The sequence below is a fragment of the Zophobas morio genome, unplaced genomic scaffold (genome assembly GCF_036711695.1).
Source record: "Zophobas morio isolate AGI-343-1 ecotype UQ-CSIRO unplaced genomic scaffold, CSIRO_AGI_Zmor_V1 ptg000011l, whole genome shotgun sequence".
Taxonomy (NCBI): Eukaryota; Metazoa; Arthropoda; class Insecta; order Coleoptera; family Tenebrionidae; genus Zophobas; species Zophobas morio.
This window is the reverse complement of record NW_026972116.1, coordinates 19,763,261-19,787,964: the sequence shown is the minus strand read 5'-3', so window position 1 is coordinate 19,787,964 and position 24,704 is coordinate 19,763,261. Positions and strand designations below refer to the sequence as shown.

Below are 24,704 nucleotides of genomic sequence, written 5' to 3'. Positions count from 1 at the left end.
TTCTTTTTTTTAATTATGTAGGCTACGCTACGTAATCCTACTGCTGTTGAAATTATACTTTGTACAAGTCAATAAACTGACTAAATTCAAAAATACTGGCTTTTATTTTAGTCACTTTACATAAGTCTTCATTAAAACATCATTAGACATGACAAGGTACATAAATAGCAATAAAATAAGAGTACAAAAGTTACTTTCCTAAAATAATCTTTCTTGAGGCGCCAAAGCTTTGGCCGGCCTGTGTTGCTCCCTTATTGGTACCAGCCTGCAAGCCAATAATGGCTTCTCCAGCACGCAATTGTTGCTGAGTAAACTCGCGCTTATTCTCTTCTGATGGTCTGGGTCCCAACCAAGGACCTCTCCACTCAGGGTGCTTGTAAGCTGTGCGACCAATAGCAAAAATGGTGATTGTTACGGCGGCGATGTTCTTCTGATCCCACAAATCCGTGCTCTGGAAAAGATCCACGTCTGGGACCCCATATTTAACGCAAGCCTTCTGGAACCTGCAAAATAATATCCCTTTTAAAATCAAAGATCCTCGATATTTTTCGTCAAAGGTAAAGTAGGCCATGTAAATCTCGTAATTTGGTTGGCAACCAATTTCGTTTGCAAAAATCCCTAATTAAAAATGAAATTTATCATAAAATAAATGTTCTGTATTTATGCAACCAATTATACACACAGTTAACACCAATTTCCAACACCACCTCGCGTTCCTCTTCTCCTAGTACTAGATTTACTGATTGCACTAGTTGATGATACTGATTCCTTTGTTGTGTTAATTAGTTATCCGATTTTCATTAAAAAGGTGTTCCGTATTGGCCGTTGTTGTGTGGACGAGTTTGATCTGAAAACTCGTCTCGTGTGACTTGTTGTCGTTTCTGCTGCCCTGCTACCACAATTTCATACTGGATGATTTATGTAGAGCAAGTAAAATTTAATCGGGTAATCCGGCTAATTCGATCAAATTAGCCGGTTACCAATTGGTCCAAACTTCCTTATCGCCAAACGGGCCATTTTCTTAAAACACCAATAAATAATTAAATGTGCTCCCGTTTAAAGTGGGACGGACAATTTAAGCACCAAGGACAATACCTGTGCTTCCTCGTGGTAACAGGAACGCAGAAGAGCAGCTGGGTGGCAGAGTTTGTTCATTTTTTAACACTTTTTCTCTTTAGATTATTATTACAGCGGTTGCGTTATAGCCACATTATTTTAAAATCATGCATAATTAATAGCACTGGGTTTTACAACCCACAAATGCTAAAATAAAATAAAGTAACAATAATGTGAGCTAAAACTATTCCGGTTAGTTCAAGATAGTTCGAACTTCGTACCATGATTACACAACGTCACAGTTATCAAAATCTTCGCGGATTTATCACAACTCCTCCTCTCGATTATGCGGTCCTGCTACCAAACAAGTTAAAATTTACTTCGTCCGTAGGTAAAAATTATTGTGTTTTTTGCGAGTTTTGCACTGCAATCAAAGTTTCATTTGTGTTTGGTGTACTATACACAGCTCTAGAACCGGCTTAATTTTAATTCGAGACCTCTTGGGGTTTCTGGTGTCCTAATCAGAAGGTGTTAAACTTGACGGCATAACGTTAAATTTGTCGTTTTATGAACGTCACTTAAATTTTAAACTGCCGTGTTTAAATAAAATTATCTTTCAAGTACATCCAGCTGTTCATGTTGTCTTGATAACGAGAACGTTAAAATTTAATTCCTATGCAGACACGTGACGGAGTTCGTTGTCGGCGGTTTTTGGTTTTGGTAGTTGGACTGTATTTTTTGGCGATTTTGACTGTGATTTAAGACGTTTGGTATTTGTTTTTTTCTGAGTATTGAAGATTCAAATACCGTTTTCACGTATCTGTCTACAGAACTGATTACTTTAATAAAAGTAACTAATTCAAGTTAATTCGCGATTAACTTTTAATTGAGGTCCGTTGCTAGGCAACGTGCATATTCTAACCAATCACAGGCTCATACATTTTAATCCTCAGTTAAATTAATCGACGACTAGTAAATATTTAATTTGCTTTCTATATATAAACCGGCCCTAAGTATTCTTTTAGTTATCGTTAAGATGGTAAAACGTTAGAAATATTTTTGTTCTTGTGTGGCTTAAAATAACTAAGTTTGATCTAAAATGAATAGCATTTGTCAATTTTTTACACTATTGGGTTTTATAACAGGATTTAATAACAATAAACGATAACTGATACACGATTTATTGTCTGATCTGTCACAACAAGCAGGATAAACAATGTTAAATCACGTCATTTTGGTAATCTTTACAAAGTATATTTTTGTATACTAATAAAATTTTATGGCCCATGGTGTAATTTAGGCCAATAACCTTCCTGGTACAGATCTTCGTCTGTGGCAGATGAAACGTTTAATATCAGAGTTGTATTCAGGAAAATAATTGTTCGTCAAAGATTCTAGTGAGATAAAATAATTTCACACTATTTCAAGTTTATATACAAACACAAACAATATTCTATTTAGATGATCCTCATGGATATATTGGTTAAATTTATTATACCGTACGACCCTGGTCGGGGTTTGACTACCACCAATTTATTAATTACGGATTTTGAGTTATTTTATTATTAGAATACAAAAATTGTGTGACGTCATCCAAAAAAAATCTAAGCTTCCCAGTAAAAATACGACTAAATACTAAACCCATTGTTTGTTCACGTCTTCAGAACATTGATGACGTCAAAATTTTGTTAAATGTACATAACTGGTTCACTTGAAAAAGTCATCAAGTTGGCGTTGCTTTTTATAAAAGGTAATGAAAAACGCATGTGTTTTATTAATCCACTAGCTGTTACCCGCAGCTCCGCTTGCGTGGATTTCGCAATTAGGGCACATTATTTTTCATCCCCTGATTTATTTTTTGATTTCAATTTTATTACTTTTTAAGTTTGTGCAGTCTTCATTAATAACAATATATAAAAGTGTTTGTCCTCCGCTTGACAAATCAACTTAACTACTGGAGCTATAGAAACACGAAATTTGGACAGAAGGTTCCTTTCGTAATGTAAGCATCCATTACCCCTAGGTGTATGAAATAAGGACTGAAAGTTTGGTGTTAGAGTCCCGTGAATTTTTAAATACGACGGAGGGGGGGGGGGGTGAAACAAAGTTATTCTATAACATAGGAGTATAATACAATACATCTTTTTTTTATAAGTGGCCATAAGGATTCCCATGTTAAATTTTATACCCCATGTTAACATATGTTTGAGTAAAGATTTAAAATATTTGGATATTTTTGTCGCTAATAGCTGTAGGCAGCTATGTAAAAACAAACATTTACCTGACCTATCTAACTTGGTTGTAAATTTGATATTATTCTGTACTTAATAAAGTTTCGTTGTGCCTATAAAAGTATGTCATAGCTAATCTCTCTGAGATAGTCTCTGTTTTGTATGACTTCTTCACGTCTTACAGGCAAACCATAGTACTCTCAACATTGTCTTCCTAAAGACAGCACCGTGTCTTTAATGGAAATCAGACACTTGTTGTACACTTCATTTATAATCTGAACACTCTCTTGACAGTCTGACTTAACTTGACAAACCCAAAGCTTTGCATAATGACTGGTATGTGAAATAAACGACACTACCAACAGTTTTTAAATCCGAGAATTATGTTGGCCCTCTCATCGCATGAAGAACATTCCGCGTTATTAGGGTGAACGGTGTACACTCCGGTCACAGCTTGATCTCTTTTGACTCCCGGCGAACCATCAACATTGTTTCCACTTTTTCATCTCTCAAATTTGGTACTTTTCCACACATAGTATTAAGGTACTTCAACATAAAGAAAGATTTTTGCAAAAGTATCCACTTTGCAAAGCTCAAAAAATGATAGAGGAGTAGTTTTCTGTGAATTATTTATCTTTTCAGTTACATTATTAAAGTCGTTAGGATTAAAATAGACAGCAGGCCATTTTCCAAGTGCACTGCGAGATGAAAAACCGCTGGAAATTGTTCATGTATAGGAAAGGCCAAGATTCTCCAGCTGCTAATATATCGACCACTTTCATATAATTTGACCTCATCAATGTGATTTTCAAGAGCAAATAATCCTGGTTGGATCCTTTATTAACACATTTGCATATATATTTATTGGATTTTTTCTTTCAGGAGAATTCAAGGATATTTTTTGGTATAGTTACCTCATTTTATACACGGAAACACAAAATTAGAATACTTATATGAGAAATACTCTTACAATTCGTGACATAAAACACAACCGTCAATGCCGTTTTGGCCTCACGCGTCCGACCGCAGACCGCGTTCGCTTCGCAGTCGCTTACTCGGTGACGTCGCGCCCTCCCTATTTCCATACAACTTCTTAAATTTCAAACGCTTAGGACTGATTTTTCCAATAATCCTACTGCCTCTAATATGCGAAAAACATATTTAACTATTTTAAACTTTGATTTTTAACCACTTTTGGATTAATACTTAACTTCTCCTGTTTCTCACATTTCCACCCAAATTATATTCCGTTGGGGATGAATATCAAAAAAAAAAATTTAAAGACAGTCAAGACAAACAATTTTATATGATTACCAAATTTCAAGTAACAAATGTGTTGGAGGGTATTAATACAACATTTCAAGTAAACATCGCCATACAAATATTTTTTCTCATATAAACTTTGTCACCTCATTTGATCTTCTTAGGGGTAGAATCTCAAAAACAGCTGAAATACGCATTACATTGTTTGTGTTCAAAAGCATTAATATTAAGTTCCAAGCAAAAATTTACAATAGAAATATTTTTCCCATACACAATTAGTTACCACTTTTTACCCCCTTAGGGGTTGAATCTCGGAAAATGCTGAAATACGTGTGTCATTATATGTGTTGAAGAGCACTAATACCAAGTTACACGTGAAAATGTGCAACAGAAGTAGTTTTCCCATACAAACTTATCCACCACTTTTTACCCCCTTAGGGGTTGAATTTCGAAAAATGGTGAAATACGTGTTTCGTTATTTGTGTTGAAAAGCATTAATACCAAGTTTCACGTAAATATTTACAACAGAAATGGTTAGGAAATAGTCTTCCTGTACAAACTTTACCACCCCTTTTCACCCTTTTAGGGGTGGAATTTCCCAAGTTCCTTTCTTAGTGGGTGTTTACATCACAAAAGCAAACTATTGTCCAAATTTCATGTTTCTAGCTGCAGTAGTTTAGGCTCTGCGTTGATGAATCAGTCAGTCAGGACAAACAATTTTATATGTATAGATTATGTTGTTTACAATCGACATTTCAGTTGTCATCGATTAAATTTTAGGGTTATTCTAGACATACTTTACAAAGTTTACAAAAAATCAAGAGCAACTTGATGACTTTTTTAATTGAACACCCAATATGTCACGGGAAGTGTATTAATTTAATAATCCTTCATTATTTTCTATTTTACACATAGAAGTAATTTTAAGAAACAATGTACATACGAAACGAAATTTGTCAATTTGTATTATTTAAATTGTTTCATGAAATTTTAGCAAAATCAGTGATTTAAGGGTAGAACTTTAACTAAAATGCATTTATTAATTGAAACGCAATCTCATAATATGTATTATCAAATAAATCTTTGTTGAAAATTACTTTGAGACATATGACCGAGAAAAAAGTGGTCTAAAGTTATTGGACCAAGTCTACTGTACCGGGTCGTCTCATTTGCTAAAATCAATCTTATCTTAGTAGGGACTAGCCCCCCCCCCCACTCTCTATTTTTTTAGAGGGTATGTCATTTGCCAAAATCGGTCTTATTTTGACAGGTACTAGCCCCACCTCCCCACCCTCTCTTTTCTTACAGGGTATCTCATTTGCCAAAATTACTCTTATCTTAGCAGGTCCTAGTCCCGCCCACCCACCCTCTCTTTCCTTGGAAGGTATGTTATTTGCCAAAATCTATCTTATTTTAAAGGTACTAGCCCCGCCCACCCGCCCTCTCATCTCTTACAGGGTATCTCATTTGCCAAAATCAACTTATCTTAGCAGGCACTAGTTTTCTAAGAAAATAAAGGGCGGGTGGGCGGGGATAGTGCTTGCCCAGATAAGGCTGATATTGTCAAATAACATACCCAAATTACATACAAATAAAAGTTGTCATAATTATTGTGAGTACCAACGTATTAATTAAAACTTTAATAAAAGTGTTTACCATTACTATGAAGTGGCAAATCTACAGAGTTTGTAAATTTCACAGCTCACTACTAAAATATTATTTTTGTCAAATAAAAAAATCAATGGTGAACAAATTGATCATTTTATTTTTTATTACAAAAGACGAAATTAAAATAATACCAACACTTCCAAATTAATGGATTATAGAATTCCTCGTATTGTCTTCCCAGTTTAAAGTGGTTTTTATGATAAGTCCATTGTGTCGAAGTTGATGATGGAGACAATGGAGTAAATCCCTAGCCATAAATAAGAAAGTGGGTGGTTTCTTGCAGGGCCGTACTTTGTTATTCAACTCATATTGTCCGTCGTGGGGTAATAATGAGGTGATAATGTTTATTATCTTGTCATAAAAACCACTTTAAACTGGGAGTACAATATAGTGGATATTTTAAATTACTGTGGGCAATCTTTTACTTACCCTGAAGATAGCGGTTTTAAGCATAAATTAAAGTTTAACCATTGCATTGCAGAAAATTACATTTTTTAAAAAATTAATAACAACAGAAAAAAAATGTAACTAGCAGTTCTGGAAAAAGATAAAATTTTTAAGATTTAATTTGAAACATTATAAAACGGAAGATTATTTTTTGCTTAAATTTAAATTTTCGTGAAAATATGATTCTTGGAAACAAATAGCAAAAATAGTATGTTGCCATAAAACGTTTTGATCATGACATATACAGGGTGAGTCACTAAGCGCGCGGTCTTCGATATCTCATAAAAAAAAAGTTAAAGTTATATGGTTTTTAGTACATAAACAACTTATTTTCGACTATACAGAGTGTTCTATTTTTACGGCGTAACATAACGGGTGTTCAATTAAAAGTCATCAAGTTGGCTTTGCTTGTTTTAGAAGAAAACGTAACCACAAAAACACATACTGCTGAGTATAATTGACCTTTCCGCGTCATCGTCAGCTGTCATCGATTAAATTTTAGATTAATTGTAGCAAGTAGTACAAAAAATTACGATTAGCGTTTTTTGTTACTTTTTTTACATCCTAGATTCTATTAGTTTCCACTCCCACTCCATAGGAGAACATAATTAGCCTCGCCCACCCACCCTGCCTTCATTTCAGTGATTAATTTTAGCCATTCTGAATGAAATCTTATACTCAACAGAAATAAAATTAGTCGTTAAAATCAGAAGAGTGGGGGTGTGCGAGGCTAGTACTTGGTAAGATACAACTGATTTTGGCAAATCACATACCTTCCAAGAAAATAGAGGGTGGGTGGGCGGGGCTAGTATTTGATAAGATATGACTGATTTTGACACTAGACATTTTCAACGATTTCCGAAGATTAGCTAGACATTTTCTTGTAGATTTCGACAACCAGAAGTCATATTAGACTTCTTTGCTTCGAAAATTTCTATCGTTCTGTCAAAACCGCCAGATGAAATATAGTAACTTTCACAGTTCCAACAGCAAATAGTATAAAAAAAATACGATTAGCACTTTTTTTACTTTTTTCACATCCTAGATTCTAGTAGTTTTCACTTCCACTCCATAGAAGAACATAATTAGCCCCGCCCACCCACCCCGCCTCCTTTTCAATGATTCATTTTGTCTAGACCGAATGAAAGGTGGATATCAAATGAAGAGAGATAAAATCGTTAGAATGAGATCTGTCTGTATAATAAAAATCGACACACAGCGGACAGACCGCAGAGATGGTAGAGGGTAGAGGACAGATAGATAGACAGACAGACAGACAGACAGACGGAAATGGGCGACCTATTTTTTCACACTCTAAGGGTTATTAAACGTCGACTAAACATAATCAGATGGACTCTATTACAGTATTTCCTTAGTTTATACTCGAGAAGTAAAAATTAATGTTGCCAACGTCATCGTGTTAGCTGTTCATGTTAATGACTTTGAGATTTAGGGTCTAATTAACTGTCAAATAATTCCAATGTGAATATCATTATTTCAAAAATAAATTTCATAGATCACTAGTGGACTTTTTTCGATAAATGGTGTGAAATACATTCTACCTAGAGGGCAATAAAAAATACGATCAAAGGCAGCCATGGATTTTTGAATATTTGTCTTTGATATAATTTTTGTCTTGTCAGATTACCGTCAATTTAAAAGTTTAAGTTGAAAATGCAACGATCAAAGACAAACTCTGAAAATTCCATGGTTGCCTTTGATCGCGTTTTTTATTTTTCTCTCAAAATTAATATACATATTTGCTTGACTAACAAGTTAATATTGTCATCAGAAAAATGATTTAATAAATCTTTGTTGAAAAGTACATAAACAAAATTGCTGACGTCATTTCTAAAAGTTATGTGAATATTGTTAAAAATAAACAAGATAATATTTTGGTTTTTTTTTTCAAATGATTACCATCATATAAAAAGAGTGATTAAAAATTAAATTCGAGGCAAAAGCGGAGGGTAGTAATCAGACGAGGACTAAAAACCGCTATAATTTAGAATTCAACATATACAGGGTGCTGAAAAAAGGCGTACCAACGCTATGACACGTTGTTGAGGACTGTTTATGGAGCAGAGAAAAAGTAATTTAAAAAATTCTTGGGCCCAAATGTAGAAAATATAGCCCTTCAAAATTTAACTTTTGTTTTCAATATTTCACTATATTCTAATTCACCACTTTGTGTTGGATACATGAAATCAATTAAACTTCCATTATTCAAAATAATTTTGAAGGTATCTTGTTTACATCCACAGTTTTCTTCATTTTATGAAGATAATATAACAAAAAACTTAAAAATTGTTCAGGATGAATTGGACAAGTGTCTCGAATTTTTAGAGTTTTTTGATGTATCAGTCTAAATCGATATTATGTTTCTGTAAGTGAACGTCAAATTGAGATGAGGGATATTTTAATGATTTTTCTCGAACTTAGACTTGTGAACTTAATAATGTACTGTTGAGTTGGTGCGCCATTTTTTCAGCACCCTGTATATTTTTAAGGTGGGTTTATTTATTTAAAAAGAGTACATTTTAAATACAGCAAAATATCATTAATATTTATATAGGACGTTTTTTTTTATTTTTAGAGTTAAAATCACACAGGATCTAAACTGCATCCTAAAAATAAACGCACCCAAAATTGAGTGTTTGAATTCAATTCAAACAGTTCAAATTTCAATTAACCCAACTCATTTCCCTCGTATTTGTTTCGAACTTTGAGCTTTTGCAATCATCCACTCGACTTGAATCAGCGATATTTGTAGTCAGGTAGGCGCGGATATTGCTCAATCTCCCAAACAGACCGATCTTATTTTTAGAAATCAAAACATTAAACCGCCAATTTTGCTTGATCTTTACCGTCACCCGATCACCTCCTCCGAAAAACAATAATTTCAACACAAAACTACACAGGAAATCACTTTGAACGAAACACTTTTCGTGTCGAAAGTTAAGACGCCAGATTTAAATTTAGTTTATAAAAAATATTGTCTGAAACCGATAAAGCTCATCCTGCGAGTCGTAAAAATGGATTTATTTATAGGGGCGATAACCGCCGAAAATAGCCCACGCGGCGCTCATCTCAAAATTTCTTCATCCGCGATTTATCCCGCTTTTATTTACTAACAATATCGCTTGTGAATGGATAGAAGGTCAGGTGGACCGCATAAATTTAAAAAAATTCATTCATACCGGCGCTGGCTTTGTTGTGGTGTTTTCGCCAAGATCGTAATGAATTCGCGTAATTAAAGTGATACTTACTGACTGAGGTTGTCCATCATCTTGTAGTCGCCGCCGGAGGTGTTGATTTTGCTGATGAGACCAGGGCATAGGCGATTCATCAACTTGCAGAGGATGATTCCGTCGCGAAGAGCGTACTCGTAGGGGACTCCCGGGGGGAATCGTTCCCCGATCACGGCTTCGATCCAAGCCTGGGCTTCCTTTTCTTGCTCGGGGTCCCTCTTCCCGGCAACCTGCAACAACCAGATTTTTCCATGACACGCTATATCAAAGTTGATCCAGTGGCGAAATCGTTAATTATTCGGTGTATTTTTAGCCCCAGCAGCTGTATAATTGACCACATTTTCAATCCCATTTTATGTTCATGTGTAGTTATAAATTTGAGCGAAAATTGGTTTGTGGTCCAAGAAAAAAATCGTGCCAAACTCCATAAATCGGGATGCATCGAAAGCGTCATTTTTAAAAATACATCACTCGCTGGAGGAATTTTTGAAAATCGCAGCAATTTTCAAAATCTAGAGTGTCGGTGTCTGAGTTGGTAATCAAAATCCGGTTGATGTGTAAAAGGCAAAAATGAATGATTGAAAAAACAAGTGTGAGCGTATGTGACGCCCCCGCTTGGGCCTCCCATAAAGACCATCAGCTGGCAGCAGACGCTTCAGTCAGTATCGTCGCGACGCTCAAATCATACACTCTGCACGATGTCTGTAAGTTGTCTTTGCCACCTCCGTTTGCACTAACATTAATTACAGTGTTTGCAAAAGCACGTTTCAACATCATTAGACGTGTCGATTGAGATGTCGTTTCAACTTTCAAACTTTTCCAATTTCAAAAAACACCGTTATTAATACACACCTGAGCTTTCGCATAAATAACCACGCACAGGTGCCACTCTTGGCACTAGTTGACATTTGCCCAAAAGCACACATTTCCCAAACCCTAAAATAGCCCGATTCTGAGTGGCGTATTTTTGGAAATGATTTGGCGTTTGGTAGCCGTAAATCATAGATTTTAAAAATAGCTCGTTTCGTAGAAACGCGACAAGGAATTAGAATCGCAAGTCCTCAACTGGATTTTCGAAGTAATCGGAGAACCGACTCCCAAGGGAGAATTCGAAGACATTCTTCGCGATGGAGTGGTCCTTTGCAACCTTATCAACAAACTGGCGCCAGGCAGCGTCAAGAAAATCCAGGCGAAAGGGACAAATTTCCAGTTGATGGAAAACATCCAGAGGTTCCAAGCCGCTGCGAAAAAATACGGGTTGCCTCAGGAGGAGATTTTCCAAACTGCGGATTTATTTGAGAGAAGAAACGTAGCTCAAGTATGTCTGGTTTTGGAAACGTAACGAAACTCAAAATGGTTTTCTAGGTGGCGTTGTCGCTTTTCGCTTTGGGGCGCATCACCCAGAAGCACCCAGAGTACAATGGACCGTCGCTGGGACCAAAGATGGCCGATAAGAACGAGAGGTCGTTCACGGAAGCCCAGCTGAGGGCTCACGAGGGCGAACTCAACCTCCAAATGGGCTACAACAAGGGCGCGTCTCAGTCGGGACACGGCGGTTTTGGCAACACTCGTCATATGTAAACGTTTTTATACCTCTTCTTCAAAGCTTTTCTTTTATTATTTTTGTATAAGAGTACTAGGCTAGGTAGGGTAAATAAATTTTGTAAATTTCTTCATTTTTGTAACGTTTTGCTTCATTTTGATTTTGGAGTTTGTCAGTATTGAGCGTACTACCAAAGTGTATATTTTTAGATTCCACAGCTGCATACTAAAATAGTTTGTCTACGAAAACGCTAATGCAGAATATACATCAAGTGAGGAAGATGTAATAAGCAAACATTTATTTATGTCTCACTAATAAATCTGTTATAAATATACTGTTAGTAGTTATGTTTTGTGTCTATTTTATTTGTTACTTTAAGGAGGTTTTAAATGATTCGTTCTCACGACTCAAGACACGCACTACTCATTTTTGCGCTGATGTAACAGGTGAGCTAGTTTTGAATTTTAGATTCGCTTTCAGCTTTCACCGATAACGATCCAACCGCGAACGCTTGAACTTGAACTTATGAAAAACAACATTCAGTTCAGATTTTTTTAGAAAAAGAATTTTATTTACTGGTCAGTTTAATATTATTTAGTGCAACACGAATGATTCTTTTTTCGAATCATAACGGGAAAACCACAAAATCTACTTACTCATTTGAAAAGGAAATCTTAAATAAAAATGAAATCTTAATTATAGATGGTAAAAATAAGTTGGCACCACTGTTTTAAAAAACGTATTACACTCAAAAAAGTGGCTGCTTAGAGTTTTAATGATTTGTTTTGACACTTTACTGATTTGTTTTATTTTAATTTGAATAAAGTCTTATTTCAGAATTTTTTGGGAGTGAAAAGGACGTATTGCTCATACAATTGCAAAATTTTATTCCGGGCACATAATTTTTTTCATAATGTTTTCATGTAAGATTTTCTTAATAGAATTTTATGATGACGTCTTCAACATTTTAATAGGGGCAAATATATCAGTTTGGCCAAGTACAATGTAACAATAATAACAACAGCACTGTGCTGCCAAAATTTCAAGAAAATGAGGTCAGCTGTTTTTGATTTAATTAATAGAATATCTTGCTTCATATATTAATTTTTTGAGACATCCTGTATAAATAGTCCTAAAAGAGCATGTTTAAAGAAATATATGCTATTTTTCTCATTTCAAGGAGATCTACTTTTTCATATTCTAGAGGCCATGGAACATCGAGAAAACCTGAAATTAGTTACGATATTATGTCCCCGGATTGGGTTAACAAGAGAACTCTTTTGATTCGTCGAAGGAATCAAAAAAAACTTCTCTAGTAGGCCCTGTAATTTATTTTTAAAATAATGATGTTGGCGTTGCATTTATTTGACTTTTACCTGACAGTTATTCGACCGTAACTTGGTTGATGTTGCCAACATCATTATTCTTAAGAAGTTGCTCAGTCTACTAGAGAAGTTTTTTCGATCATAATGTGGATATTTCACCCACAAAATTTTTAAATAATAGAAATTTTTAAAACAAATAAATTTTTGTACAGACAATTCAATTCAAAAAACTTAATTTTTAAAGTTTATAGAGTAATCAGCAAGTGCTGTTTCAATTGGCAGACCTTACTTATTGTCAAAACTGGCATGGTTTACATTGACATTCACTTTACGTCAAAATTTGTTATTGATTATTCCTACTAAAATACCATAACCAAACTTTCTTAATAAAAATAATTTGGTGCCAAGAATCAGGTTAGCAATATAATCACAAGAAAATTCTCTCAGAATTGATAATTCTATTGCCAACTGAAACAGTACACCTCTTGATAACGCTATAGGTACTTTAGTAGTTTTAATTACAGAATTAGTTATATGAAGCGAAGCAACAATTGTTTTTCTTTCACTTTTTTTAGAAATTCATAAAGTTTAGGTGGTTTTATCAGTTCATGCAAAGATATCATGCGAATAAAAGCCCTCGAGCTAAAGCTCTCGGGCTTTTTTCTCCAATTAAATTCAAATTAATACATCAGGAGAACAACACATTTATTCTAATCTAGGGTTATTAAGGGTAATTTCAAACAGGATTTACTTCGCAAAATTTTAAGATGACGTAGTCAAATTTTTGGGAGGGATTAATGGATAAACTTTGATTAGTTTAAGATAATTTTAAAGTATGTGCAAAATTTCAGTGCAATCGGTCATGTAGTTTCTAAGATATATTGTAAAATTTTGATTTTTTTTCCAAAAATCGACATACTCAAAGTTAAAAATAAAGGTGAATTAAAAATCACAAGTACAACAGACAGGAAAAAATGGGACCTACTTTTTCATATTCAAGAGGCTATGGAACGTCGAGAAAACGTGAAATCAGTTATATGTATAGCATGTGCTCGGATTAAGTTAAGAAGAAATTCTTTTTATTTGTTATATACAGAAAAAATCAAAGCATTAAAAATTTTGGTTTGACGTAAAACATGTTCCATAACTACCATATGGTAAAAAAGTATTTAGTATCCATGAAATTTATTTTTAAGATAATGATGCTGTGAACAGCAACACTTTCTTTGTTCAGTTTGACATTAAGAAAAAAGGTAAAATATAGCCCCACCCACCCACCCTATCTCGATTGTGATGATTTGTTTTTATTCGTCGTGAGCCAAGAAGGCGGAGCTTAACTGCAAAATCCTTATTTCTCCACGAGAAATTAAAAACATGTTTTTGAGTATCGTGTTGTTCAAAAAATACTACGTACATTCAGAAAAAAATAAAGCCAAAGATTAGGCCCTACCCATACCCGCCCCGATCTCAATTCTCAATTGTGATAAATTTTTCATTCATTTTCAGATCGAGGGGTGGGGCTTAATTGCAAGATCTATATTTGTCTAGAAGAATTTACTATTTTAAACATGTTTTAAATATCTTTTTCTGAAAAGACGACAATGTATATCAAGAGAAAAAGCAAAATATAAGCCCGCCCACCCGCCCAATCTCAATTGTGATGATTTTTTTCTTAATCGTCGAGAGCCAAAGGAGCGGAAGTTAATTGGAAAATCCATATTTCCTTACAAAAATGTAGTTACCATTTTAAACGTGTTTTAGATTTCCAAGAATAAAAAAATCATCACAATTGAGATGGGGTGGGTGGGCGGGGTTTATATTTTGCCTTTTTTTTAATATACATGGTATTCTTTGAACAACACGATACTCAAACACATGTTTTTAATTTCTTGTAAAAAAATAAGTATTTTGCAGTTAAATTGCGCCTCCTTGGTTCACAGCGAATAAAAAAATCATCACAATTGAGAAAGGGCGGGTGGGCGGGCTTACATTTTCCCTTTTTGTTTGAATATGTGTAGACGTCTTTTCGCAACATGAAACTTAAAACATGTTTAAAATGGAAAATTTGTATAAGGAAATATTGATTTTGCAATTATTGCAAAATGCATATTTCCTTGCAAAAATGTACCATTTTAACCATGTTCTAAGTTTCTTCTTGTGAAAAGTTGGCTATGTATATTAAGAAAAAAAAAAGGTCAAATATAAGCCCCGCCCACCCGCCCTATCTCAATTCTGATGATTTTCTTTATTCATCGTAAGCCGAAGGGCGGAGCTTAATTGTAAAATCCTTATTTTTCTATCAGAAATTACCATGTGAAATATGTTTTTATCAAAATTTAATTTTCGTGGAATTAGTGCCGTCAAACAGAAAAATGTCCCCTCTACTTCAGGGGATTTTCCTTTAAGTTGGCAGCACTGCACACTTCCGCAATTTGATTGGTTGAAAACACAACGTCAACGGCAAACTGTAACGTCAGCGACAAGTTTATAAATCGATCTTTAGGGCCACTTACTTTCAAATAACTGTCAACTAAAGTGTCAAATATCGGCAATACCAACATCATTATTTTAAAAATTAATTTCATGGCCTACTAGACGATTTTTTCTTCGATCATATGGTATTTCACAAAAAAAACCTTTTGAATTGAGTATTTTTAAATAAATCAGTTTTTATACGGTTAGGAATTTAATTAAAAAAAAAATGTTTATTTTATTTAAATAGTTGTCCATACTTCTGTTGTTTTAGTTGCAGAATTATCTATAAAGCAAAGGACTGATTTTCATTCATTTTTAGAAAATCGCCAATAATAATTGTTTTCCTCCTGTACCCTCAATCCTGGGACATACTATATAGTCAAGATACTATGTTTTGAACTATTTGATCTACATAAATTCTTGTATTGTTTTAATGAATAAATTTGGTTAAAATATTGTGTGTCACCTGAATTAAAAGTAACTTTGTATGCCTTGCATGGAACTATCTAACTCACGGCGTTCGTTGCGCAAACTTACACGGTTGGACACATAAAGTGAAACTTTTACTCTTTCATGAAAACCGGCAGAGGTGACTCACAGAATCAATGTTTCGGTTACAACGACAATTTTTTTTCTATTATTTTAATTTTATTTTTATATTATTTTAAATGTATTTCTTTATTTATTTATTTTTAACTATTGTCGCAACGGTAATTACGTGTACATTTAAATGTCTTATTACAAAATCCCACAAACATTTTTGGTCAATAAATTTTCAAACAATGGCTGCACATCATTTTCCTTTTCTTTAATCCATTAAGGTTTATGTTTATCCTCGTGTGTCTTTGGCACCAATCTAACAAATATAGAGAAAGCAGGTCGAAATATCCTCAATTTCGTACAACACATTACGTGATCGTGGAAAATGGCGAAAAACGGCCCCTTCCACTAGCGGAAATTGCCTTTAATCATCCAGGTAAGTACACGCCGAATAACTTAAATCAACAAAAATATCTTCGAGGTAAAAACCAGACTTCTACATTAACCTTTCGCCTTTCGTATTTTCCAAATTTATATAACCAACCCGGAAGGGTTTCCAGATATAAAATGGCACCGTTTCCAAAGATGTACACTATCAGAATTAATTAAATGATCTTAAAGGGTAATTCCGAACTCGGCCACTTTCTCCAAGCAACTCTACATTTTGCAACATACAACAATCAGACAAAATCACCTGCCGATAATTGGCATTAATTACTCAAATATCGCACTTAAGCACAATCAGCGCATATGCGTGACCTTTGAATTAAGCAATTCGCGATGTTGTCACCCATCCAGACCTAGCACAACATTTCTAGCCGAAGGAAGTTAACAAAGCCGCAATTATGTTATAGTGTGTAATAACAAGCATCGCGTGTTCTCGAGACGTACTTAAAAGAAAATTAAGTACTATCGATTTCCTTTGCGAAGACCCCTCCACTTCCACTTAACTCCGGCTGCAGAACATAAATTGGAAAACACCGGCAGTCTGGCACAAATGGCATACACTTTTGCTCTTGTAACCGTGTTAGTGGCGACAATTATGTAAGGAAAGACCATAGACCAGAACTTAAGTGAAAGTTTATCTTAATATGATTTGATTCTGGGTTCTGAAGCCAAGTAAACATGTTGCGAGTTGCAGTGCTTGTATTTTTCCTACACTTTGCATGCGGTGTTATAAAGCATCGTAAGTATTCAAAGTCTCGTGATTTTTGACTAAGTTTTCTGTTCCAGCTGATTATGTGAAAACGTGCTATAAGAAAGATCCTGAATTTATTAATTGTTCCACACACGCTGTACAAGCGCTGTTCGATGCTATTCCCCCTGGACAACCTGATATTGGATTAGCACCTCTGGATCCCCTAAAAGTCCCAAGGCTTAACGTAAGACCCATTTTTGTATTCGATTAAATAATAATTAAGTGACATCCAACAAGGACGTGTCCTGTCACTCAAAATTCAATAATTTGCATGTTTCGTTGCAAATTATGAAAAATTATTGTGTCAGGGCTAAATTAAAGCGGAAATTCTTCCGCACTTGTTGAACATGTAACGATGAGTTAATCATTTTCTAAAAAAAAGATTAATTGTTCATTTGTTTGGATTAGAATGATTTATAATTTTGGCGCGGTTTCAATTTCCACAAAAAATTAGGTATACATTGTTATGAAAGCGGTGTTACTATTAATACATCGTTTACATTTCGTAAAAATATAAATTTATAGTGTCAATAGAGACGTGTTTGGCTTTTATGTCATAAAAGTGTGGCTGCAATCTTACCAATAATCAAATTAGTAGGTGTTAATTTGAGTGAGAACTGAATTTAGAAATTTAAATTCATATTGTGCTTATCGTCGATTTTATTTCATTGTATGACATTCAAATGACTATAAATTGCGGTTTAAACTTTACTAGGCCATTGCCAAGTGCAACAACTGTGAACACACTGTTAAAAACCATTTTTTCTAATAAAAACGTACCTCATATTAGCGCAAAACTAACCATGTACTTAGAAATTAAATTCTTTGTAGTGTTGTAGTATTATTTGCATTTTGAGGTTAAGCAACATCACGTTTGAATGTTTAGAATATACAAGTTGTTGAGTGAAATTCTTTCTACTGGCGCAAGTTTAAGAACATTTTTTATAAAACCGGTAACCAAAATGTTGATAGACCACTGTTTATAAGCAGCTTTTTAACTTGAAATTTGATTTGCTAAATTCATTTTGTTCTGTTTTTTGTACTAAATCGTTTAAAAATTCGGGTCCAAGTGAGCTCTGATTTGTTCCGCCTCTTTTTGATTGTGTAACTATAATGACAGCGGCAGTTCAAATGTTATAATTATTGGGACTACCAACGTATTAATTACTATGAAGTGGCAAATCTACAGAGTTTGTAAATTTCACAGGTCACTATTAAAAGATTATTTTTGTCAAATAAAAAAAATCAATGATGAACAAATTGATCATTTTATTTTTTAATACAAAAGACGAAATTATAATAGTACCAACACTTAGCAGCAAAATAATCGATTGTAAAATTCCTCGTATTGTCTTCTCAGTTTAAAATGGTTTTTATGACAAGTCCATTGTTTCGAAGTTGATGATGGGAACAATGGAGTAAATCCCTAGCCATAAATAAGATGGTCGGTTTCTTGCGGGGCCGTACTTTGTTATTCAACTCATATTGTCCGTCATGGGGTAATAATGAGGTGATAATGTTTATTATCTTGTCATAAAAGCCACTTTAAACTGGGAGTACAATATAGTGGATATTTTAAATTACTGTGGGCAATATTTTACTTACCCTGAAGATAGCGGTTTTAAGCATAAATTAAAGTTTAACCATTGCATTGCAGAAAATTACATTTTTTAAGAAATTAATAACAACAGAAAAAAAATGTAACTAGAAGTTCTGGAAAAAAGACAAAATTTTTAAGATTTAATTTGAAACATTATAAAAGTGAAGATTATTTTTTGCTTAAATTTAAATTTTCGTGAAAATATGATTCTTGGAAACAAATACCAAAAGTAGTATGTTGCCATAAAACGTTTTGATGATGACATATACAGGGTGAGTCACTAAACGCGCGGTCTTTGATATCTCATAAAAAAAAAAGTTAAAGTTATATGGTTTTTAGTACATAAACAACTTATTTTCGACTACACAGGGTGTTCTATTTTCGCGGCGTAACATAACGGGTGTTCAATTAAAAAGTCATCAAGTTGGCTTTGCTTGTTTAATAGAAGAAAACGTAACCAAAAACACATACTGCTGAGTATAATTGACATTTCCGCGTCATCGTCAGCTGTCATCGATTAAATTTTAGATTAATTGTAGCAAGTAGTACAAAAAATTACGATTAGCACTTTTTTCTACTTTTTTACATCCTAGATTCTATTAGTTTCCACTCCCACTCCATAGGAAAAAATAATTAGCCCCGCCCACCCACCCTGCCTTCATTTTAGTAATTAATTTTAGCCAACAGAAATACAATTAGTCGTTAAAATGAGGAGAGTGGGGGTGTGCGAGGATAGAACTTGCTAAGGAAAAACTGATTTTGGCAAATGACATACCTTCCAAGAAAATAAAGGGTGGGTGGGCGGGGCTAGTATTTGATAAGGTAAGACTGTTTTTGGTAAATAAAATATCTTTTGCCCCTAGACATGAAATAAAATTAGTCGTTAAAATGAGAAGAGGGGGGTGGGCGGGGCTAGGATTTGCTAAGAAAAAACTGATTTTGGCAAATGACGTACCTTCCAAGAAAATAGAGGGTGCGTGGGCGGGGCTAATATTTGATAAGATAAGACTGTTTTGCCAAATGAAATATCTTCCAAGAAAATGGAGGCCGGTTGGCAGGGACTAGCATTTTATAAGATATGACTGATTTTGACACTTGATATTTTCAACCATTTTTCAAAGATTTTCGAAGATTAGCTAGACATTTTTTGTAGATTTCGACATCCAGAAGTCATTTTAGGCTTCTTTTCTTCAAAAATTTCTATCGTTCTGTCAAAATCGCCAATTGAAATACAGCGTGTTATTGAAGGGTACGTACAAAACAAAATTGGCAATTGGTCTCGAAGTATGGGTGCCAAAAGTTAAAAAAAATTCAGGTAAAAGTGTTCTCCTTTTAGAGATAAATATTATTAAAATTTATGTCCAAATTCGTTGTACGCTTCTGATAAAAAGATTATCTTTCGTTTCTATAGCAACATTTAGTCTTGACAAAAGTTTTATTGTTAGAGTTGCTAGGATTTACTAAAATACATTAATTTTACGTATTTATCCTTCAGTAACGTCTAAAAAGGTTGGATAAGGGTTAATTTTCCCCTTATTATTTTGATAACACAAAATAAGTTTTTCAGACTTCTTAGACTTCGCGAAGAACTGTCCATTTTGTTGTACGTACCTTTCAATAACACCCTGTATATCGATTTTTACAGTTTCAGTAGCAAATAGCATAACAAGAAATTTACAATTAGCGCCTTTTTTACTTTTTTCACATCCTAGATTCTATTAGTTTCCACTTCCACTCGATAGGAGAAAATAATTAGCCCCGCCCACCCACCCTGCCTTCATTTCAGTGATTAATTTTGATTGAAATGAATGATCTTATACTGATCAAAAATAAAATTAGTCGTTAAAATGAGAAGAGTGGGTGTGGGCGGGGCTAGGATTTGCTAAGAAAAAACTGATTTTGGCAAATAACGTACCTTCCAAAAAACCAGAGGGCGGGTGGGCGGGGCTAATATTTAATAAGATAAGACTGTTTTTGGGAAATGAAATATCTTCCAAGAAAATGGAGGCCGGTTAGCCGGGACCAGCATTTTATAAGATATCACTAATTTTGACACCTGACATTTTCAACCATTTTTCAACGATTTGCGAAGATTAGCTAGACATTTTGTTGTATATTTCGACATCCAAAAGTCATTTTAGGCTTCTTTTCTTTGAAAATTTCTATCGTTCTGTTAAAATCGCCAGTTGAAATATAATAATTTTCACAGTTCCAGTACCAAATAGTATAAAAATTACGATTAGCACTTTTTTTACTTTTTTCACATCCTAGATATTAGTAGTTTTACTTCCACTCCATAGAAGAACATAATTAGCCCCGCCCACCCACCCTACCTTCATTTCAGTTACTAATTTTGGTTGAAATGAATGATCTTATACTGAACAAAAATAAAATTAGTCATTAAAATGAGAAGAGTGGATGTGGGCGGGGCTAGGATTTGCTAAGAAAAAACTGTTTTTGGCAAATAACGTACCTTCCAAAAAAACAGAGGGCGGGTGGGCGGGGCTAGTACTCGATAAGATAAGACAGTTTTTGGCAAAAACGTGTCTTCCAAGAAAATACAGGACGGGTGGGCGGGCCTAGTATTTCGTAAGATAAGGCTGATTTTGGCACTTCATGCATTTTCGACGATTTTTCAACCATTTTCAAAAATTACCTAAATCCTTTTTCTTGTAGATTTCGACATCTAGAGGTCATTTTCGGTTCCGTTTCTTCGGAAATTTCTATCGTTTTTTCAAGATTGTCAATTGAAATATGGCAATTTTACGATTATTAAAAGATTTCAGTTTCAGTTTGAATTTTCCGGAGATTTTTAATCCGTGACTATGAATACGCTGTATTTCTAGAATCAGCACGTCAAAAACTACATTCCAGAATTTTTTGAAAATTTTTGGATAACTCCAAACGTTCAAAAGGTTTGAAAATTAGACATTTACTTCTAAATTTCGAGATCCAGGAGAAATATAGCAATTTTTACAGTTCCGTGAAAACTTTTGTTGAAAATTACTGTGAAACGAAGTACCACGAAATAGGCAAACTGTTGACTTTTTCAGTCGAACACCCAATATAATTCACTTTTTTTTAAGGAACACGCTATGTATTTTTACATACTCTGATTGATTTCGTTGTAAGCTTTTTTTAATTTTGATGCGATGTTGTCACGTTATTCCATTTTCCTTAAATTTTTTTATCATTGTGGGGGTCCACAAAAAATGTGTGTTATGGTATCAGTTGAATTCAATTTTAATATACCCAGTGTTTATAAAAAGTCCAAAACACTGCAATTTTCAAATACCGATATTTCAGTTTGGAAGTGGAAAAATTCAAAAAACTATTAACTGTAGGTACAGAAAATACTCATCAACAAGAAAGAAAATGAAAAACAAAGGAAAATGCAATAAAAATACAGGAACATATTCTTAAACAGATTTTAAAAATAACCTTATTGTGATATATTTTTAACCATGGCATTGGTAAAAAATTTCAAGAAAATTGGAATATCGTGGCAACGTCGCAGCAAAATTTCAAAAGTAAACCATAGTATTAAAGCCTATGAAGAGATCAATGAAAATACATAGGGTGTTCTATTAAAAAAAAACTAAGTTGTACGTTGTTTCTCAAAAATAGAATATTCTGTATAGTTTTTTACATTTACATTTTTTTTAATAATTACTAAAATATCAAGGTCACACTGTATATTAATTGTCATATGTATACTGTTTCACTAGTTTCATATATCCAAAAAGTCAGAGGACAAATCAAATCTAATCTTTTCCAAAAAAATTATGTAAGTTTTTTACTTCTAATTTTACATAACATTCTGCATTCATTGAATAAAAATTAGTATTTTACACAATTTCAAACAAGTCTGTTAAATAATTGCTAACATAAGCTCCAGTTTTGTATTACGCAATTTTAAAGTGATTTTAATTAAGAATATTTTCAAATGACATCACCATTTAATTGATATGGATGAACGTTTTGTTTTCTTTTTGATAACGATTTTTGAAAATCGTTGAAATTTGAAGTTAGCTTGGCAACCTATTTAAAATTCTATGATGGCATACCTGATGAAAGTGACATTTATGGTCATTGTCCCAACCGTTCAACACGTTTGGTAGGCATGCTCATGTCAAAATAGACAACTGGATGCCAATAATTCAGAATTGCCAAGACAAAAATTTTGTTCAATCATTAATAATAATATAATAAGGCAAGAATAGAAATATTATTTTAAAAAAATGAACACCTTCTATTAACATTATTTTATTTAATTCGTCCATGTACAAAAGAAATTTGAACAATTATAGCAAGTTTGTGTGGTTTTATCCAAAATAATTAAAAAGTACTCGTTATACTAGAGAAGTTATTAGGTCGTGGTGACTACTCAAGCGTATTGGACTTTTTTCAACTTTAATAGACAGAAAAATATGAATTACTGACAGAAACCGGACCCTGACCTGACCTTACTTGATTTTTATACTCCAAAAAGTATAGCCCCTAGAAACACTATGCATTATCTAGGGGCTACACCAAAAAGAAAAGAAAGCAACCCTACTCATAAATTTGCCATACAGTTTATAAATTCCAGTTTCCATAACTAAAAATGACATTCGTACCAATAAACATTGTACACTACTGACACAAAAAATCCCCCAAAAACATCCTACTTACTAGACCTCAACGCATTCCGCTAGATTCGAAAGTAGTACTCTTACATGACATAATACGCAGCGTCTATCTATTACACAAGTGAAAATAAACCGATTATGTGAACGCGGAGCCCAATTTTTCCAGATCCTCCAAGGCGGCGGAGGTCCTGTAACCGTAAACGCCTCCTTGAGCAACGTCACCGTCGTGGGTTTTGGCAAGACCCAGGTGCTTTACAACAGCGTGGATCCCGTTACATACGATTTCCTCACGAAGCTGAGACTCGAAAGGCTGCGAATAGATGGCCTGTACGAGCTTTTAGGCCGCATCTTGGTCATTCCTCTACGGGGGAAAGGAAGCTGTTGGTTCGATGCCAGTGAGTATTTCGGGGCCAATAATTTCGAAAATATTGCACGAATAACAAAAGTTTTATATTTCCGAATAAATATTTATTTGGGCCGGGAACAAAAGCACAGGCGAGCTGCCAATGTGGGTAATAAATCTGTTTATGCACTGCGATAATGTGATAATACTTTATGGCTTCGCGTTATTTGAAAATTTTATGTGTTTTTCAGAAAATCTGGATATTGTGGCCAAAAGTGACGTCACTTTGGAGAAAAGAGAGGGGTTTCATTTCTACAACGTGACGGCGATACATGTGAAGTTCAGCATAGGGGGGCTAAAGCTTCACATGTATAATTTATTCGATGGTATTAAAGCGTTAGGTAAATTTGACACGTCTTGTTGGAAGGATTGAGAGATAATTAGAACGTTTTTAGAGGACTCCACGAACCAATACCTCAACGCCAATTGGAGACCGGTTGCGGACTCTTTAAATCCCATTCTGTCAAAAACCATAGAAGACATAATGATAGGAATTTTAAAAACCGTGTTTGACAATATCCCAGCGGATTACTTTATAGGAGACATCGAAGATTGAAGATCTTGTGATCACTTAGAGGGTTAAATTTAGAAAATCGACACACTTTCCTACGCTGCTGAATATTTCCAGCAACATAAACAAATTTAAACTTAGAACGTCGATGAATCACCGCAGGATCATGCATTTAATAAGTTTTTTACCAAAAAACTCACCCCATTTTTAATACTCTAGTATTATTTATTAGTTACCATAAACAACACGTGCATTTTGTAATAAAAACGTGAAACTATTAAATTTGTGTTTTCTATTATCTGCTGTTCTCGATTTTATCAGAAATGATTTTGCGAAATTCCGCAAGGAATTGTCGACTCACCTGCCACAAAGGTCTGGATGGTCCTGGCATTTTTGGGAAACTGACCACGGGTCTTATCACCTTAACACTGTGAAGATCAGAGGTTTGCAGGTTAACTACGTATATTTTGAACTGGCCGGTTCTTATAGTGTTCCATTTACAGTGGCGTCGCGGAAAGTACGCCCACACTGCCCAATCAAACAAAACTTAGATCCCTTAGTC

The 24,704-nt window shown here is 34.2% G+C and overlaps 3 protein-coding genes across 3 annotated transcripts; 2 read left to right on the top strand and 1 right to left on the bottom strand.

Annotated features, from left to right (window-relative positions):
- Window positions 1-85: 85 nt before the first annotated feature.
- Window positions 86-24,641, bottom strand: LOC135127159 (muscle-specific protein 20-like). The gene is made up of 3 exons (XM_064053524.1): window positions 24,504-24,641; window positions 9,935-10,146; window positions 86-503 (listed from the first exon to the last, which is right to left on the bottom strand). Exons 1-3 carry the CDS (start codon window positions 24,531-24,533, stop codon window positions 191-193), a joined length of 555 nt encoding a protein of 184 aa, XP_063909594.1. The 5' UTR covers window positions 24,534-24,641; the 3' UTR covers window positions 86-190.
- On the top strand, window positions 10,485-11,806 carry LOC135127160 (myophilin). The gene is made up of 3 exons (XM_064053525.1): window positions 10,485-10,620; window positions 10,947-11,234; window positions 11,282-11,806. Exons 1-3 carry the CDS (start codon window positions 10,615-10,617, stop codon window positions 11,495-11,497), a joined length of 510 nt encoding a protein of 169 aa, XP_063909595.1. The 5' UTR covers window positions 10,485-10,614; the 3' UTR covers window positions 11,498-11,806.
- LOC135126554 (uncharacterized) lies at window positions 16,805-24,419 on the top strand. The gene is made up of 5 exons (XM_064052587.1): window positions 16,805-16,985; window positions 17,033-17,181; window positions 23,395-23,623; window positions 23,823-23,972; window positions 24,027-24,419. The coding sequence occupies exons 1-5, from the start codon at window positions 16,925-16,927 to the stop codon at window positions 24,185-24,187; spliced, it is 750 nt and encodes a 249-aa protein (XP_063908657.1). The 5' UTR covers window positions 16,805-16,924; the 3' UTR covers window positions 24,188-24,419.
- Window positions 24,642-24,704: the final 63 nt, after the last annotated feature.